The sequence below is a fragment of the Terrapene carolina genome, unplaced genomic scaffold, assembly GCF_002925995.2.
Source record: "Terrapene carolina triunguis isolate 2854851 unplaced genomic scaffold, T_m_triunguis-2.0 Scaffold242, whole genome shotgun sequence".
Lineage (NCBI taxonomy): Eukaryota > Metazoa > Chordata > Testudines > Emydidae > Terrapene > Terrapene triunguis.
In genome coordinates, this window is record NW_020664593.1 from 1,223,002 (window position 1) to 1,242,124 (window position 19,123).

Consider the following 19,123-nt stretch of genomic DNA (forward strand, 5'->3'; position numbering starts at 1 on the left):
AGGTCAGGAGCAGAGCATGAATCAGGAACTTGGTGGGATCACGACTGCAGGAGGTAGGTGAGAGCAGGGTCCAGTGTAGCAGCAGCAGAAAGTCTACACAGTTGCTTGGACAGCCCACCCGCATCACTTCCTGGCTTAAGTAGCAGGTGTGAGCCATTCAGGCGGCCACAGGCCTTGGGTGCTCCGATAAAATATTCTGTGGGGCCAAACCTTCAAGGTTAGGGAGATGGTGCTTTGCTGTCTCACTTGGTGATGACGAGGCAATGTCAGAGATCCAGGGCTCCTGCAGGCCTGGATTCTAGACCTCTGCTCTCAGATCCTACCAAAATAATGGAGCCATACTTAAGGTAGAGACCCATTCCTCTGTTGAAGGGGCATATCAAGCTGCCTGCTATTCAAAAATAAAAAACAACCCTGGGCCTGTTTTTTTAAAAAAGCAAAACAGATAATCACTCATATTTGTAGAGTAAAATTAGAATTGTGGGGAAATACTTCAAATGGTTGAGGAGTTCCAAAAAGTTTAAATAATAATAGTACCTAGCTCTTATATAGTGTGCTTCGTCCATGGCTCTCAAAGCATTTTACAAAGGAGGTCAGTATTACTATCCCCATTTTGCAGATGGCAAAACTGAGGCACAGGGAAGGAAGTGACTTGCCTGAGATTACCTAGGAATAAAAGTGGCAGAGCTGGGATGTGAACCCAGGTCTCCTTAAAATTTAGAAAGAGTTAAATTAACTCATGCATAGTTTACACTTGAAGAATTAGGTTGTAATTAAAATTGTCTAACTGTTACAGTTATAGACTGGGCCTTGTCAGTAGCTCAGGTCAGGTGATGATGTGACAGAGAATGGGATGCCAACCTTCCATCACCTCCTCCCCGAATTCCACCATCTTCTCTCCACCACAAACAGGCCATACTCCCTCAATCCCTACACCATCCCTTTTCTGCAGTTCTGTAAAGTTGCATTCACTCAAGTGTTTGGAGAAGGCAGTGCTGGAAATCTGACTTCCAGGCTGGGGCAGAGTTAAGGTTGTGGTACATTCTCTTAAGCTGTATGTTTAACTATGGTTTGTAACCTATCCTTTAAATCAGCTTCTGTACCCAATGACTGGAAGATAGCTAATGTAACGCCAATATTTAAAAAGGGCTCTAGAGGTGATCCCGGCAGCTACAGACCGGTAAGTCTAACGTCAGTACCGGGCAAATTAGTTGAAACAATAGTAAAGAATAAATTTGTCAGACACATAGAAGAACATAAATTGTTGGGCAAAAGTCAACATGGTTTCTGTAAAGGGAAATCGTGTCTTACTAATCTATTAGAGTTCTTTGAAGGGGTCAACAAACATGTGGACAAGGAGGATCCAGTGGACATAGTGTACTTAAATTTCCAGAAAGCCTTTGACAAGGTCCGTCACCAAAGGCTCTTACGTAAATTAAGTTGTCATGGGATGAAAGGGAAGGTCTTTTCATGGATTGAGAACTGGTTAAAAGACAGGGAACAAAGGGTAGGAATAAATGGTAAATTCTCAGAATGGAGAGGGGTAACTAGTGGTGTTCCCCAAGGGTCAGTCCTTGGACCAATCCTATTCAACTTATTCATAAATGATCTGGAGAAATGGGTAAAAACTGAGGTGGCAAAGTTTGCAGATGATACTAAACTGCTCAAGATAGTTAAGACCAAAGCAGACTGTGAAGAACTTCAAAAAGATCTCACAAAACTAAGTGATTGGGCAACAAAATGGCAAATGAAATTTAATGTGGATAAATGTAAAGTAATGCACATTGGAAAAAATAACCCCAGCTATACATACAATATGATGGGGGCTAATTTAGCTACAACGAATCAGGAAAAAGATCTTGGAGTCATCGTGGATAGTTCTCTGAAGATGTCCACGCAGTGTGTGACGGCGGTCAAAAAAGCAAACAGGATGTTAGAAATCATTAAAAAGGGGGTAGAGAATAAGACGGAGAGTATCTTATGGTACACCCACATCTTGAATACTGCGTACAGATGTGGTCTCCTAATCTCAAAAGAGATGTAATGGCATTAGAAAAGATTCAGAGAAGGGCAACTAAAATGATTAGGGGTTTGGAGAGGGTCCCATATGAGGAGAGATTAAAGAGGCTAGGACTTTTCAGCTTAGAAAAGAGGAGACTAAGGGGGGATATGATAGAGGTATATAAAATCATGAGTGATGTGGAGAAAGTAAAGAAGAAAAAGTTATTTACTTGTTCCCATAATACAAGAACTAGGGGCCACCAAATGAAATTAATGGGCAGCAGGTTTAAAACAAATAAAAGGAAGTTCTTCTTCACACAGCGCACAGTCAGCTTGTGGAACTTCTTGCCTGAAGAGGTTGTGAAGGCTAGGGCCTGGTCTACACTGGGGGGGGATCGATCTATGATACGCAACTTCAGCTACGAGAATAGCGTAGCTGAAGTCGACGTATCTTAAATCGACTTAGAATCACTTACTTTGCGTCCTCACTGCGCGGGATCGACAGCCGCCGCTCCCCCGTCGACTTTGCTTCCGATTCTCGCCGAGCTGGAGTTCAGCAGTCGACGGGAGAGCATCGGGGATCGATTTATCGCGTCTACACTACACGCGATAAATCAATCCCCGATAGATCGATTAGGACTATAACAGCGTTTAAAAGAGAACTGGATAAATTCATGGAGGTTAAGTCCATTAATGGCTATTAGCCAAGATGGGTAAGGAATGGTGTCCCTAGCCTCTGTTTGTCAGAGGGTGGAGATGGATGGCGGAAGAGATATCACTTGATCATTACCTGTTAGGTTCACTCCCTCTGGGGCACCTGGCATTGGCCACTGTCGGTAGACAGGATACTGGGCTAGATGGACCTTTGGTCTGACCCAGTACGGCCGTTCTTATGTATGTTATGATAGACTTAACTTTTCATGTCACTTTATTTTTAGATTTTATTAGCGTTGTTGATTAATCACAGTTAACTCATGCGATTAACTGAAAAAATTAATCACGATTTTAAAAATTAATTGTGATTAAATGTAGTTTTAATCACACTGTTAAACAATAAAATATCAATTGAAATTTTTAAATATTTTTGGATGTTTTTCTATATTTTCAAGTATGTTGATTTCAATTACAAGACAGAATACAAAGTAGAAAATGCTCACTTTATATTATTTTTATTACAAATATTTGCACTGTAAAAATGATAAACAAAAGAAATCGTATTTTTCAATTCACCTCATACAAGTACTGTAGTGCAATGTCTTTATCGTGAAAGTGCAATTTACACATGTAGATTATTTTTTGTTACATAACTGCATTCAAGAACAAAACAATGTAAAACTTTAGCGCCTACAGAGCCACTCGGTCCTACTTCTTGTTAAGCCAATCGCTAAGACAAACAGGTTTCTTTATATTTATGGGAGATAACGCTGCCCGCTTCTTGTTTACAATGTCATCTGAAAGTGAGAACAGGCATTCACATGGCACTTTTGTAGCCAGCATTGCAAGGTATTTACGTGCCAGATATGCTAAACATTCGTATACCCCTTCATGCTTCTGCCACCATTCCAGAGGACATGCTTTCATGGTGATGACGCTCGTTAAAAAAAAATTGTTAATTAAATTTGTGACTGAACTCCTTGGAGAATTTGTATGTCTCCTGCTCTGTTTTACCTGCATTCTGCCATATATTTCATGTTCTAGCAGTCTCAGATGATGACCCAGCGCGTGTTGTTTGTTTTAAGAACACTTTCACTGCAGATTTGACAAAATGCAAAGAAGGTACCAATGTGAGATTTCTAAAGATAGCTACAGCACTTGACCTAAGGTTTAAGTATCTGAAGTGCCGTCCAAAATCTGAGAGGGACAAGGTGTTGAGCATGCTTTCAGAAGTCTTAAAAGATTACCACTCCAATGCGGAAACTACAGATCCCGAACCACCAAAAAACAAAATCAACCTTCTGGTGGTGGCATCTGACTCAGATTATTAAAATGAACATGTGTCGGTCCGCACTGCTTTGGATCGTTATCCAGCAGAACCCATTTCAGCATGGACGCATGTCCTCTGGAATGGTGGTTGAAGCATGAAGGGACATATGAATCTTTTGCGCATCTGGCAAGTAAATACCTTGCGACGCCAGCTACAACAGTGCCATGCGAACGCTTGTTCTCACTTTCAGGTGACATTGTAAATAAGAAGTGGGCAGCATTATCTCCTGCAAATGTAAACAAACTTGTTTGTCTGAGCAATTGGGTGAACAAGAAGTAGGACTGAATGGACTTGTAGGCTCTAAAGTTTTACATTGTTTTATTTTGAATGCAATTATTTTTTGTACACAATTCTACATTTGTAAGTTCAACTTTCATGATAATGAGATTGCACTACAGTACTTGTATTAAGTGAATTGAAAAATACTATTTCGTTTTTTACAGTGCAAATATTTGTAATAAAAAATAAATATAAAGTGAGCACTGTACAATCTGTGTTGTAATTGAAATCAATATATTTGAAAATGTAGATAACGTCCAAAAATATTTAAATAAATTGTATTCTATTATTAACAGCGCAATAAATCGTGATTAATTTTTTTAATCACTTGACAGCCCTAGATTTTATGTGAAGTATTTTATGTATAGAACAGCCTTAACTGATACACAATACTGTGTTTTTGTGTATTAGTTTCCCAGGTTTTTAGAAAGGATCCTCAGCATTTCAGTTACTTCTTTCAGAAAGAACAGGACCTTCATCAAAGAGTTTTTTGAAGCTATTGCCCTTTGTGGAATGAGCTGTTTGTGTGTCAAAGGTCTTGCTCTTCATTAATATTAGCATGATAAATGTTATGAAATTTGATACAAAGCTATTGAAAATTAATTGACAGTGATAGAGAGATGGGGCATGTCTTTTTTACTTTTGACTGTTTCTTTCTATAACAGGAACTCCTCACTTAACGTTGTAGTTATGTTCCTGAAAAATGTGACTTTAAGCGAAACGATGTTAAGTGAATCCAAGTTCCCCATAAGAATTAATGTAAATGAGGGGGTTAGGTTCCAGGGACATTTTTTTCACCAGACAAAAGACTATATTATATATATATACACACACACACACACAGTATAAGTTTTAAACAAACAATTTAATACTGGTACACAGTGATGATGATTGTGAAGCTTGGTTGAGGTGGAGGAGTCAGAGGGTGGGATATTTCCCAGGGAATGCCTTACTGCTAAATGAACTAGCAATTGACTGAGCCCTCAAGGGTTAACTCTCACAACACTCTACAAGGCAGCAGGAAAGTAGGGAGGGCAGACAGAGACACACACCCTGTGTGTGAGAGAGAGAATGCGCATTTCCCCTTTAAGTAGCTGACCCCAGGCTTAAGTACACTGCCTTGTTAATTAAATCAGCTTGCTGAGACCTGAGACCCGCAACTACTGCCTAGAAGCTCCCTCCCTTGGTCGTGTGTCCCCCCTGCTCTATGGAAGATGGGGTAAGCGGGGTGCAGGAGCAGGGGGGACACCCTGACATTAGCCCCCATCTTCCCCCCTCCCCTGGTACAGCAAGCAGGAGTCTCTGGGAGCAGCTCCAAGGCAGAAGGCAGGAGCAGCACATGGCAGTGGGGGGAGGGACAGCTGCTGCACAGGGAACTTAGGGGAGTGGGGCGCTGATACGGGGAGCTGATAGGGGCTGCTGGTCCACCCTGGTTCCAACCACCCACCAGCTAGCTGCAAGGGGCTGCTCTTCCTGCAAGCAATGGACAAAACAGGCGGCTGCCAAATGACGTTAGAAGGGAGCATTTCACAACTTTAAACGAGCATGTTCCCTAATTGATCAGCAACTTAACATCGAAACAACGTTAACCGGGATGACTTTAAGTGAGGAGTTCCTGTATATGAATTAACTCCATGGTCCCTTGTTTAGTAGCATAGAGAAGGACTTCCTGCAAAATTTTAAATGAATTTAATTCCATTTATACAAATCAAGTTCCTCCAAGGATACTACTTGACTTCACTGATTGCAGCTCTGGCTCTTTGTAATCCATCACTGCTGAGCATACTAAGCAGTATTGGGACAATGAGTTAACAAGCCTTTTATTTATTTTACCCTGTGTGATTGTTTTTCTTTGTTTCTTCCATGCTTCTTTGCGCTTCCTCCCTCCTCCCCCCCAGCCTTTCTTCTTTACACTAGGATGTATTCTTACCACTTTGTATTAATAATGGACCATGCTTCATGTGAATCTGGCTTTGGGGACTAGAAGTGAATGTAACTCACTGCTTAGAGCCAGGGCTGCAGAATGGCTGATCGCTCAGTGTTCCAGTAACACATGGGATGTCAAAGCCACTGGCACAGTAGGCACATGCAGCCTTGGTTGTGGGAGGGAGGCATGACAGAGGCATATCGTGAAATCCGTTGCTTTGGAAGAGAGTCCTTGTCAACACCAATGCAGCAGAAAAACATCCCCTCTTTGTGACTAGAAGAAAGAAACGATAAATTGTTTTGTACCAGATGGTGATTCCTCCTAAATGAAATAGGCATGGGTTAAGTCAGTTCCATCCAGCTCAGTTTACATTGCATATTGCATAGAGGACACATTTGGTGCCATCTTGTCACCCTTTGCCTTGTGTACTAAAGCCAGGCAGGCAAATGAACATGAAGGAATCAAAAAAGAGAAGGTCTGGGAGGCTTCATGTCATTGTAATCAGTTCCTGAGCTATTCACTTCAGGTCATCAGTTCAGCTGTGGACCATAACATTAGTGACCAAAAGTAATTACAATCTTAGGGCTATTTGATGGATATTAAATTTAGTCAGTGATGGAATTGGTCCTTTTCCAAGTCTACGTACAACACCAAAATGATTTCTGCAGATGATATTAGTAATTGTCCCACTAGTTAATAAGCACTTTTTAATGCTTTTTATCTGAGCTCTTAGATCGAAACACAAGCATTAAGTTTCTCAACCCCTCTGTCCTAGGTATTATCATACCTCTCAACCTTCAGACCTGCCAGCATGTGACAGAGGCAACTGAAATGTGTGGCAAATGACCAGAAGTGGAACACCTGTGTTTTGTTGCACCTCACATTGTACCTCATAAATTACCTCCAGACAAAAACTGTTAAAATGGAGTTAAGATTGAGAATACACATCAGTGATTCATGGTGGGGGGTTTTAATACAGCAATGTTGTAATTATTTCCAAAACATGCATTATAAACCCAGGAAATTCAAAATTAAGGTTAGGATTCCTGTTAAAGTTTAACACGTTAAGGTGTAGAAATGTGAGGGCACCAAACAACCTTAACTCTGCCCTGTAGTGAGTGACACCATTAAGAAAGAAAAAAATCTAAAATATATCTAAAAATCATCTAATCTAGTCTTACAGATGCTAAAATGTGTGCATCATTTCATTTCCTGAAGGCATTTTGATGGTTGTAGTCCCACATTAGATATGGCATCCTGGCTCTCTGCCCCATGCATCCTTCCCTAAGTCAATCGATATTTTGAGTCAGTCTTCCTCTTTCATTTGCAAAACATCTCCTGTCTTTGGTGCTGCAGAACAGGCAGGCTGATTAACCCAAAATGTAGAACATTCCACAAAAATCCAGAATACTTAAGAGGTCTAGGTGCCCCCATTTTACAGACAGGACAACTGAAGCACAGAGATGTGTTTGACTCCCACAGCAAATTAATGTTGGAGCTAGGACTAGAAGCAAGGGGATCTGACTAACAGTCCTGTGCTGTAATCCCTAGCCCACTGCCTCAAGGTACTTGGAATTCTCAGCATAAAGGCCAAGATCTGAATGAACATGAAAATTAAAAACCTGTCTCACCTCCACAGTTTTCTTCCTTGGTCAGTTAGGGCAGGCTGACCAGGTAGGGTGGGGAAGCTTGTACTGCTGCTGCAGGAGTTGTACTTGTACTATGGATCAATATAGGTTCTTCAGTCACCAGGGCTCTCTGTTACTTCTCACCAGCACTAAACTCACTGAAAAAATGATAGCCAAAAATAAACTAATCTTACTAATCTCTGGTTTGGTAGCCTTTACTGGCTGTACTTTCTCTTGAAATGATGTGTGCAGGTGAAAATACATTCAACCAATTCTGATTTCTTATGGCTTTTTTTTTTTAGGTGCCTGAACATGCAGAACTCGGTTGGATTCTTGGGTGCTTAACTAGTATGCCACGTATACAAAGCTTTCCGCAGTGGAAGGTAAGGTTTGTATGATCAGCATATTAAACTAAAAGGAGATTTAAGGAAATTTAATAACAGTATTGTCCTTCTTGTAAAAATTTCTGTTGCCTGTGGACCATAAACACTGGGCCAGTCATTCTTACTAAAAGGTGATGGAGTCACTTCAGGAAGAGGAAAGAAAACAACCCCGTACAATGCTATTACTATAGGAGACATAACTATATTGTGAGTCAGTGAGGCTGCTGCTGTGGGAGGTTACAAAGTAGCATACCTGTATAAGCAGAGAATACAGAGGCAGTTAAAGAAGGTTTTCAATTATAGACTGGTATTTTTAATCATTTATCAAAATGCTTAAAGTTCTTATTTCAAGCCTAGTAAAATAATAAAATGCAATAACTACAACACAACATTAAGGCTAAAAAATCAAGCAGTCACAAGTAAGGAAATTCCATAAGTAAGTCTTCTGTAACATTAGTTAGCTATTCTGTGTGTTGTATGGTATGGAATATATTAAGGTTTACATTTTAAAAGGGATACAGAAATAAACATTACTAAAGATGACTGTGGCTGAGTTGATGCTCTGAAAAATCTTCCCTTTTGCCATTCATGACATATGTGCTTAATTTCTTAGTATTGCATCAACGCTATTTTTTGCATTTAATTTCTGTGTGTTTTCTTTAACAAGAAGAGAAATCAGAAGTGTGCTGGGGTGTATAAACCCCACACTGACAGGGAAGGTGCTAGGGAGGTTCAGTGCTAAGGTAGCCCCACCTCTCTGGCCCTTCCAACCATGCATGGTAGGGCGGAAAGTGTTCAGAGGAGGAAGCTGCAGTCAGCAAGGGGGAAGCCCTGAGAATGGAGCGGCTGGAGAGTCTCCTGAAGCAGCAGGAGGAACCTCCACCATGCCCGAGACCCCCAGCTCTGGGAAGAGTCCAGTGAGCCCCAGGAGCAAGCCTGGCAAGGAGAGTGTGATTGGGCTATCTAGCCCAAAGGACTCCGGTAAAGCTGCTACCCAGGCATCCCTGAAGTAAGGTGGTGCCACTGACCTTTTTTTATTGTTGACCCCTGGAGGGGCTTCTTTGTTGACTTTGAACTTTTGCTTTTCTTCACCCATAAACAAAGTAAGACGTCTGCCAGGGTGGGGCCCACTGCAAGGGCTAAGAGGCTGAGGTCTTGACTGGGCTGACCCTGTGGCGGTAACTAGGCATGGCAAGGGGCCCTGACCCAACTAGAGAAGTGCCCCAGAAAGAATCTCTTACAAGTGGTGGAGAATGCGGGCACTTGATCAGCTCTGCTGAAAGGGAGAGGAAAAGGGGGCAGGGAGTGGGGAAAAGGAGAGGAGAGGTTTGAGATTGAGAAAATCCTGACAGAAACAACCTTGTAATGGATCTGGAATGGCTGTTAAAATGCGCCACAGAAAACCAGCAGCACCAGGCCACCCTACAACAAAAACAGCAGCAGCTGCTTCAAGAACTTGCAATCCAGCAACAGCTGGGGCAGCAGCAGCAATAGCTGATAAGGGAATTAGCCACACGCCAACCTCAACAACAGAACCTGGAGCAACAGATGCTGTCAGTTCTCCAACCTCTAGAGTCACCCAGGGCTGTGGTGGCCACTAACCCTGGGCCCCCCAACTCAACACCCATCCCTGTGAAGCTGTCTAAGATGGGCACCACCAGTGACCCCAAGGCATTTTTCACTACTTTTGAGCAGGTGGCATCTGCCGTGGCGTGGTCCTCAGAGCCATGCTATTGGTGCCATCTGTCAGGACCGGCTCAAACTGAATGCCATGAACTTGATTTGGCAGCAGCCCAGGACTATAGGAGGGTCAGAGAGGCCTTAACTTGACTGTTTAGATATCACCACCTCTCTGGGAAGAGTCCAATGAGCCCCAGAGGCAAGCCTGGCAGGAAGAGAGTGATTGGGCTACCTGGCTGGAAGAACTCCAGTAAAGCTGCTCTCTAGGCACCCCTGAAGTAAGGTGGTGTCACTGACCTGACCCCAGGAGTGGCTTCTCTGTTGAATTTGAACTTTTGCTTTTCCCCACCCATAAACCAAGTAAGAAGGCCTGCAAGGGTGGGGTGGGGCTAAGAGGCTGGGGCCTAGACTGGGCCGACCCTATGGTGCTACCTGTATTGGGGTGTGGCAAGGGGCCCCGAACCTGAAAGACAAGGAATCAGGAGAGAGACAAACAATGAGAAGAAAAAAAGAATCCGGAGCAATTTGGTTCGCAGAGTTCACAACTGGAGCAGGCTAAATACCTCCAGATGTTTGTGGGTGGTTTTTTCCCCCTTCCTGTTTTTTCTTCTTAATTAAATAAACTCATTCAAATTTAAATGCAACAAATAGTGTTAATGCAAAACTTAGATTAAAGCCAAGCTTTTCAAACCTGAGTTTCTCAAGTTAGACTTGTAAAGCCATATTTAGGCATCTAAGTATAAGTGGTTGGACTTTTAAAACCCACAAATAGGAGCTGCAGGTGCTTGGCATCAGGTCCCCCGTATTTAAGAGCCTGGAGATGGAGACAGGAGAGTATGATCTGGATGAAGGGGAGAGGAAAAAGATATAGGAAAATATGAGGAAGTCTGGACAGATTTTAAGGATTTTTTTAAATGTAGCTACAGTTAAAACAAAAAGCAGGAAACTAGATACTTGAACATCTACAGAACAGCTGGTCCAGATGATATGCATCTAGGGTGATAAAGGAATTAGGTATTGAACTTTTGAACCTTTGATAACTATTTACAAAAAGGTGGGTTAATCTGGAGGGTACCAGGACTTTGTATAAAAACAAGTGCTGCATACCAGTCTTCCAACAAACAAAAACAAAAAAGGAGTGAGTTTGGCTGTTACCATCCCACACATCTAATATATCTCCCTAGTAAAATAACAGAACAAATATTATGAGACGAGATCTATAAATATATCTAGAAAATAACGGATCCATGAGCAGTAAGTAGCACTGAGCATTGAAAAAGCACGAATTCTATTAGGAATGCTTCTTTGCTAGAATGACACAGTCAGTGAACGAAGCAGACTCACTAACTGAAACTTAAAACCAAAAAAATCAAAATCAGACGTTGACATCATTAGCCAAATGGATGATTTCCCTATGTCTTTCTTTTGCAAACAGGTAAAGAATGCCAGCCAGAATTATGAAGGAACCGTTGGTCTGTTCACATACCCTGTGCTTCAAGCTGCAGATATTCTGCTGTACAAGTAAGAGACAGAATGTGAGCCCACAGGCAACGTCTGTTCAACTGCTGTAAGATGAAAGTTCTTTGGGTCAACGTGTTAAATACCAAGGGGCGTGAATAGCTGAGAGGATTGGGAATGGATGAAACCTTTTCGTCTTTCAGTCACTGATTAAAATCTTGCTCAGGTTGATAGTGGTTAAATATCAGGCCACTAGAAAGCCATTGGATGGTATTGTCTAAGAAGAAGAGTTGGTCACCTCAGATCAATTTAGTGCATGTCCCTGAAATCACCAATAAAACTAACACCAATTGACCCATTTAGCTGTTGCGTTGGATTGATTGACTGAATGGGCCACAGAGACTAAACTAGTTGTGGATCCTCAAGATCAGGGCTGATTCATGTTGTTACTTCCCATGATGGACCTGCTATGAAGCTAGAGAGATTTAGTGTCCAGACCTTTCAGTTGGGCACTTTACACCACTATTAAATTCATTTACATTTTTTTCAAGTTCTGGCGTAGATTATGCTGTGTCGATGGGGGAGGAGTTCTCTGCACAAAGGGGAAGCTAAACCTCATGTGTTGCCTTCATGAGAAAGTTGAGACCCATTACAGAAGCATAGTTCTATACTAGTCAATTATCTTCGATGTAAGATTAGCAGAGGTCCCAGCTTTGACATGAGGTGTAATGCCTGGCACCATCAGGATGTCATGTAGCCATATGGCACAATATTTGAAGAAGTCTTCTGCAAATTGGGAAACTATGAAGTAGCATTTTTTTTTCACATTTTAACTCTTTTTTACATCCCTGAGGAGAAGTTTACTGTACTGAGGAAATGTAGACAATATCCTTCTTTCAGTTACTCATTCTTTTTTTCCTGGTTCTTCCCGCACATCTCTTGTAAACCTAATCCCTCTTCTTCTCCCTGCCCACTTACCCAGTGCTAGCAGCCTGACTCCTAAACCACTTCACTCCAGCTTCTTGATGGTTCCACTCTACACTCTATTCTCCCCATACACTGCTGAGATTTTAGTTCCTAGGCTGACTCATGAGACTGAGATCAAGAGCTAGTAATGTGGAGGAAGGTTGCATCTGTGAATGAAGCATAGTTAAGTCAGGTAATATGTAAAATCTTAATGAATCTCCAATAGTACATTATGTTTGCAGATTATATTGAGTTGTGTGGGTTCGTCAACTCCTGTGAGGACAAAGAAATGATACAAAAGGGCATGGAGGGTTTGGGACTATAGAGTAGGCAGGAATAACAAGGCTTCTGCCTGAAAAATACATCTCGGGTAAAATAATCCAAAGCATAGAGTCAATGGGAGGGAAAACAGTCATGTCAAAAGACTTAGGGATGATATTGCTAGTTTATATGTATCATAATTAGGAATATTGGGGTAAAAGTAAAGGGAAAATGTAATTTGAATATTAGAAAAAACTTCTTAACTGAGATCTGTTTGATAGTTGAATAGTTCCCCAAGGGGAATAATAGAAGCCCCATCAATTAAAGTAATTTTAATAAACAAAACACTGGCAACCTCACTATCAGAAACCATTCTGCACTGGGCCCTGCGATGGACTGAACTACCTAGACCTTTCCCATCTCTGTGTAATAAGATTCTGTACTTTTGATTATCAGTGCTCATTTTAGCTCAATTTTTGCATGTTAAGTCCTGGCTGACTGAAAATAGATGACAAAATAAGGAGGTGTGAGAGAGAGAGCACATATATTAAAAGATATATATTTATCAAGAGAGATCTTTTATATTCAAAATTATAGGAAATGGGACAAGAGGCAAGAGAAAATGGATAATTAGGAAAGGAGCAGCAGTCATAGAAGGAAGAGCAGGAAAAGCAGACGCTGAAATGGTACAAAGCAAAACTAACTGCGGAAATAAGAACACATAAAAATGGCAGAAAAGATTCAGCAAATAAAATACCACAAACAAAATAAATGAATTAGGGGGAGGAAGCGAGGGAGAAACAAAACCAACTGAAGTGACCTAGGAGGAAAAAGAGGATTAGGGAGAAGAAAAAAAAGTAAATTAATAGAAGGTAAATAAATAGCATGTGAGAAGCAGGAGCAAAGACAGCAAGAAAACTAACAAAAGAAAATCAGAAAGAAAGGAAGTCATGCAGAGGCCTTTATAGAAACACAATATGTTTTCGGGTCAGTGGGATAACTTTGTGATTCTGGAACCATTTTGGCATATGGAAATGTTCCTTTTGGGCTGCTTAAGTGTATTGATTAAGGTAACTGTTTTTTCTGTGTTGTAAGACACTGTGATTTCCTATGGGCTACTGTAACAGGTTTTTAGCTTGTCCTGATTACTCTTTGGTGGGTAGAAGGGTGAAGAGATTGACCCCCTGTAGTTTAGGATCATAAATAAAGAATACCATATTGAATTGAAATTGTCTGGGTATTTAGAGACGCAGAATGTAAATTAGAATTTGGCCAGGACTTGGTTTAACATACACCAACTCTTTAAAAAGTGCAGTGGAAGCTTTAATAAACAAAAGAGGACATGATTTCAAGTCTATATCTCATCTAAAAAATCACAGATTAACAGTGAGGGCTATTAATCATTGGAAAATAACACCAGGGAAAGTGATGGATTCTCCATCTCTTAAAGTCTTCAAAACAAGACTGGATGTCATTATGGAAGATATGCTTTAGCCAAACACAAGTTATTGGGCTTCAACACAGCAGTAATTGAATAAATTTGTATGACCTATGTTATACAAGAGATCAGACTAGATGATCAAACGGTCCCTTCTGTCCTTAAAATCCACGAATGAATAGAAGACTGTGGGTAGTAGAAATCTTATGGAAAGTGGGAGATGCTTGCAGAATGCAAGTGTACATGCCAGTATTGTTACTCTTTCTGGTATATTTCCCATTTGCGTTCAAACTTTGGTAAAAGGCTGTTCTTTTGCTGCTGAATCTGCATTTCATCCCATCAGACACAGCAGAACCGTATTAGACAGGAGCCGTATGGAATCTTGTTCACCCAGAAGAGAGTGAGTTAGCTGTGATTGAACATTTGGCTCCGTCTGGCCCTCAACTATGGCAGGAGCTGTGACAGTCTCAGGTAACGTTTCAATAGAACCAGAGAATTTTGCTGAGTTTCCTGTATCTGTCTTTTATTAAAAGGTCAACACATGTTCCTGTTGGAGAAGATCAAGTCCTGCACCTGGAACTGGCTCGAGATATAGCACAACACTTTAACAAGAAATATGGAAACTTCTTTCCTGTGCCCAAAGCCATTTTAAGTGAGTAGGGAGACGTGTGGTTAAATACTAGATTGTAGTGTGTTATTAAGGGTTGAGGTTTGACTTACAGGTAAGGTAAATCTATGTGGGAGCAATTGTGGAAAGGGGGCAAACTGATGGCAAAGTTGATGGCAAATAGAATATAATGAATATGGGGCTTTGAAAACCCCCAGAAAGGAATGTGTACAGTATCTGCTATTCCAGTCCTGCCCCCCCGCCCCCCAATGCTCTGCTACTGCCTTTCAATCCTGCTTGGTTACAGCCCCTGCTCTTGCAGGCATGGGCCTCTCATGAGGAGAGAATATGTTCGATGGTGCCAATTAAGAAGCAATTTGTGATTCCTGTTAAGGTGTTGAATAAGAGACCACCAACCAGCATAACGCTATAGTGTTTGCTTGTAGTAAATGCTGTAATTGAAGTTGCAAAGCAGTTTCTATTTTATTACCTTCATTACCATAGCACACAAAAGTTCATTAGGTGCTTTGACATATGCTTGTAAATTTCAAGAAGGCTCTTCATTGGAGCTAAACTTTCCATTCTTGGTCACAGCCTAAAGCTTAGGAGATTTTGAGGAAAATGTGTTCAGCCATTTTTTGCATTATGAGGCCATGAAAAATTTCTGAATCTTTCTGTAGAGCAAATGGCTCATGTGGCAGGAAACATGAGCAGCTGAGTACAGAAAAAGTGTGGTATCTTTGCATTAGTTCATAATCTAGAGGAATGTGCAGCCCCCAGGAGCAGGGAGTTCTCCCCTTAGAAAAGATTACTCTGCCAGGATATCGTTAGTAGCCCTCTTTCCACTTTAAAGCCCCAGTTAAAAATGAGAGGTCACCCATGAGAATATTGGGTGTTACAAACTGGTGCGGTGTCTTGTGAGCAGTTTGAGAACAAATACTGTGATGTCTGTGCAATTGTGATTCTGTGCTATGCTATTCTAGTAATTAGATCAATGGCTCATACTGCATTTTGTGTATAATAATAATAATAATGGGAAGAGACTGTGAATTAATGGAGTGGTGTAACTAGATGAATGTTGTCAAGTGCTTTATAATACTGGTATCCTGTCTCGCATGCATGCATGTGTCTCAGTTATTTCTAAGGCACCTATCACCCTGCCAAAAGTTAAGCAATGTTTTCCCCCTGCCTAGTTTTTGAGTAGATAACACCTGGGAGGGAGCTATTTCTAAGGAGCTCTAGGAGAGTTTCAGGGGCTTCTTGTGTGGGACAGCTTCTCATGGTGAGGAGGCTGGTCATTTTGAGACTCTCCTCTGGAGTCTGATCTGACCCAGCTCCCCATTGTTATGGGATCCCTCACACACTTCTAGTTTGTGCTCCCTGGGTTACTCGCCTCGCCAATACCAGGTACCTAAAGGAGGAGGTGGATTGGTAGGGAAATCAGCATAGAGCCATATCAGGGAATCATCCCAGCAGCAGTAGGTAACTGGGGAGAAGGGGAACTAGGTTCAGGTTCTTTGGGTGATTATGGGGGGAAAGGGGAATGGCTGGGGTGCTTTTGGTGGGAGAGAATGAAGATCAAGGATGAGTGTATTTTGTAATGCTTGGGAAAGTAATTGTTAAAGCAGGGCAAACAGCCAGGGCAACCTGCTATAGGTTGTAGTATTCACCTAAGAAAAGTGCCAAATAAGCATTAATAGAAAACCATTATCTGTTTGTGTTTTTAGGTACAACAAAGAAGATAAAGTCTCTCAGGGATCCAACAGCCAAGATGTCCAAGTCAGACCCTCAGAAGTTAGGCACACTCAACATCACAGACAGTCCAGAGGAGATTGTTCTGAAATTCCGCAAGGCTGTGACTGACTTCACCTCTGAGGTGACCTATGACCCAGACTCTCGTCCTGGTGTCTCCAATCTAGTGACCATTCATGCTGCAGTAACAGGACTCAGCATAAAGGAAGTGGTGCACCAGTGTGTTGGTCTTGACACTGCTCACTACAAAGGGATAGTGGCAGAGGCAGTTATTCAGAAATTTGCACCAATCAGGAACGAAATTAAGAGGCTCCAGGAGGACAAATCTCACTTGGAGAAGGTTTTACAGGCTGGAGCAGAGAAAGCCAAAGAACTAGCTTCCCCTGTGTATCAAGAAATAAGGAGATTAGTGGGGTTTCAATAGAACCTACTGAATAGTTTAAAATTATCTTATTTCCTGAGATAGCTCTTGTTCATCATCTCCCATCTCAGAGTCTGAGAGAGAATTTTCTTTGTCCTGGAAAATCAGACAAAAACAATCAGAGATGATTTTTCCATGTGATTATGACACCATCCAATGGGACCAGCATCAAGCCATTCTGGATGGCCAAAGGAAGGCACAGACACACAATTTCCAAAGAAACTCACAAAACCAGAACAGTGAAGCTGACCAATTTAACTGCCTGTTTTCATAGAGCAACATAAAAAGTTGAAATAGAAGACACGGTCGTTGGGATGTCAGAGTTGCTGCATTCCTGATTGCTCCAGCAGGAGAGGAAGTCACAAGCTTCATAAAATCCTCCCCTATTACACACACAACCCCACAGAGAAAGACAACTGTTTCATAAACTCTGATGACAGTTACACTGTGCTGAATGTGATGGCAGAATGTGCTTCTGGATAACCAGAATAAAAATACATACTAGAGACCTGGAATGCCCAGGACATTGGTAATGGGAAAGAGAGTCTTTCACCTCTAAATCCCCAGTTCAAATGCAGCCTAGTTTGGTAATGACAGCTAGTCTGTATGAAATAAGTTGGGCTCTTAGTCCGTTTCCTGATATACAAATGTCCATATTACAGAAACCACCATGACCATTGAAACTCTGCTTCTTTTTGGCAGTCTCAGTAAAGAATTCATGGAGTGAATGGAACCTGTACTCTCTACCCTGAACTCCCCTCTCACTTCTAGGTCATCTTAGTAGGTCAGGATTAAGATCCATTGGCAGGGGACTGTCTGTGTTGGGAAACTTGCTCTGCAGCTGTCCATTCTGCAGCTATTCTGTAGAGAAGTAAAGGCTCGAGCACTGTCAGTCCAGCACCAACTACAGGATTCATTTTAGAATCTCTGTCCTGCAGGGAAATGGCTTTTGGCTGGGAAACCAGAGAACTGGCTGTAAAATTAACAAAAACTGCTTGTGTAAGTGACTAGCTGACTACAAAGCCATGGTTATGATCAAAGTATTTTTCTTAAAATGAATAGGCCTAGTAATGAGAGCTGCACTCAGCCTCCACAGATCTTATTCCTCCCAAGCCCCAGTGAGAGAGCCCGGAATGAGTGAGCTGCTGCTGAGGAGCAGAAGGAAAGGGAGAAATTGGCAAAAAGGAATAAACTCTTCTAAAGGGAATGGAATGGAGAGGGTAGAGAAGTGCTTAAAGCAATGCAAAAGCAATTATTGTACTGTTGTGGAGAATTTCACTGCATCAGTGCATTGATGCCTCACATTTGAAACCACTGTATTAAAACTTAAACTAAGTTTATAGTACCACAATCATGGCAGGTACTGCAAAGAGGAAAACGCAAATTTAAAAGTGTCTGAAACATGTCTTCACTGTTTCTTTCTCCTGAGTTGGGAAAGGTGGAAGTTATATCAAGAAACTAGGGCAACTCTATACTCCTGAATCAACATGAACTGATCTTTTTTCTGTGTAATACAGACAAATAAAAAGCTGATGAATTTGTTTACTGGTTGGAGTGAAGTGATGAGTGTTCACTGACTCAGAATCTAGCTCCTGGATGCACATACATCCATTCCCTTTGTATATTGCAAAGCAAGAAATTCACAATTGGATGTCCCTACCATCCAAGCTAAGACCTGGGTTTATATATAACGGATCTGTAGAAAGAGAAGAATGAGATGAGAATTTTCAGGTAAGACAATTACTAAAGCTAGTCAAGACTAGAGGAGGTATATGAATGGACACAATGATGTCAGTTAGAAAACAAGTGCAAGGTAATGAACATTGGAAGGATTAAATGCATCTATTCATACACGTAGCTGGTTTCTAAATTAACACACAGGGAAAGACGTGGGTGTCATGGACAGCTCATTGTAAAATCTCTGCTCAGTGGCCAGCAGCGGACCAGAAGGCAATTGTTAGGTTTCATGAAGAATAGGGTAGAAAGTACTACTGAAAATATCATAACACCACTCTAAGTTGATAATACTCAAGATAAAGACATACTGTTCATTTCTGGATGCTCCACAATAAAAACATTATAGCAGAAATAGAAGATGGTCAAAAGGTAAGGAATAAAAATTAGAGGCAAAGAGACTAAATCGGGCGGACCGGATGATCTTCATCCGAGAATATTAAAGGAACTGGCGCGAGAAATTGCAAGCCCCTTAGCGATAATTTTTAATGAATCTGTAAACTCGGGGGTGGTACCGTTGGACTGGAGAATAGCTAATGTGGTTCCTATTTTCAAGAAGGGGGAAAAAAGTGACCCGGGTAACTACAGGCCTGCTAGTTTAACA

At 41.4% G+C, this 19,123-nt stretch overlaps 1 protein-coding gene across 1 annotated transcript in view; it reads left to right on the top strand.

Moving 5' to 3' along the window:
* The window catches only part of WARS2 (tryptophanyl tRNA synthetase 2, mitochondrial), a 95,251-nt gene extending 77,534 nt beyond the window's left edge, over positions 1–17,717 (top strand). The window contains exons 3-6 of the mRNA XM_024217750.2: positions 8,122–8,202; positions 11,318–11,403; positions 14,539–14,657; positions 16,340–17,717. Of these exons, the coding sequence (XP_024073518.1) occupies positions 8,122–8,202; positions 11,318–11,403; positions 14,539–14,657; positions 16,340–16,788 (735 nt within the window). The 3' untranslated portion in view covers positions 16,789–17,717. The remainder of the gene's footprint in view (positions 1–8,121; positions 8,203–11,317; positions 11,404–14,538; positions 14,658–16,339) is intronic.
* The last annotated feature ends 1,406 nt before the right edge of the window (positions 17,718–19,123 follow it).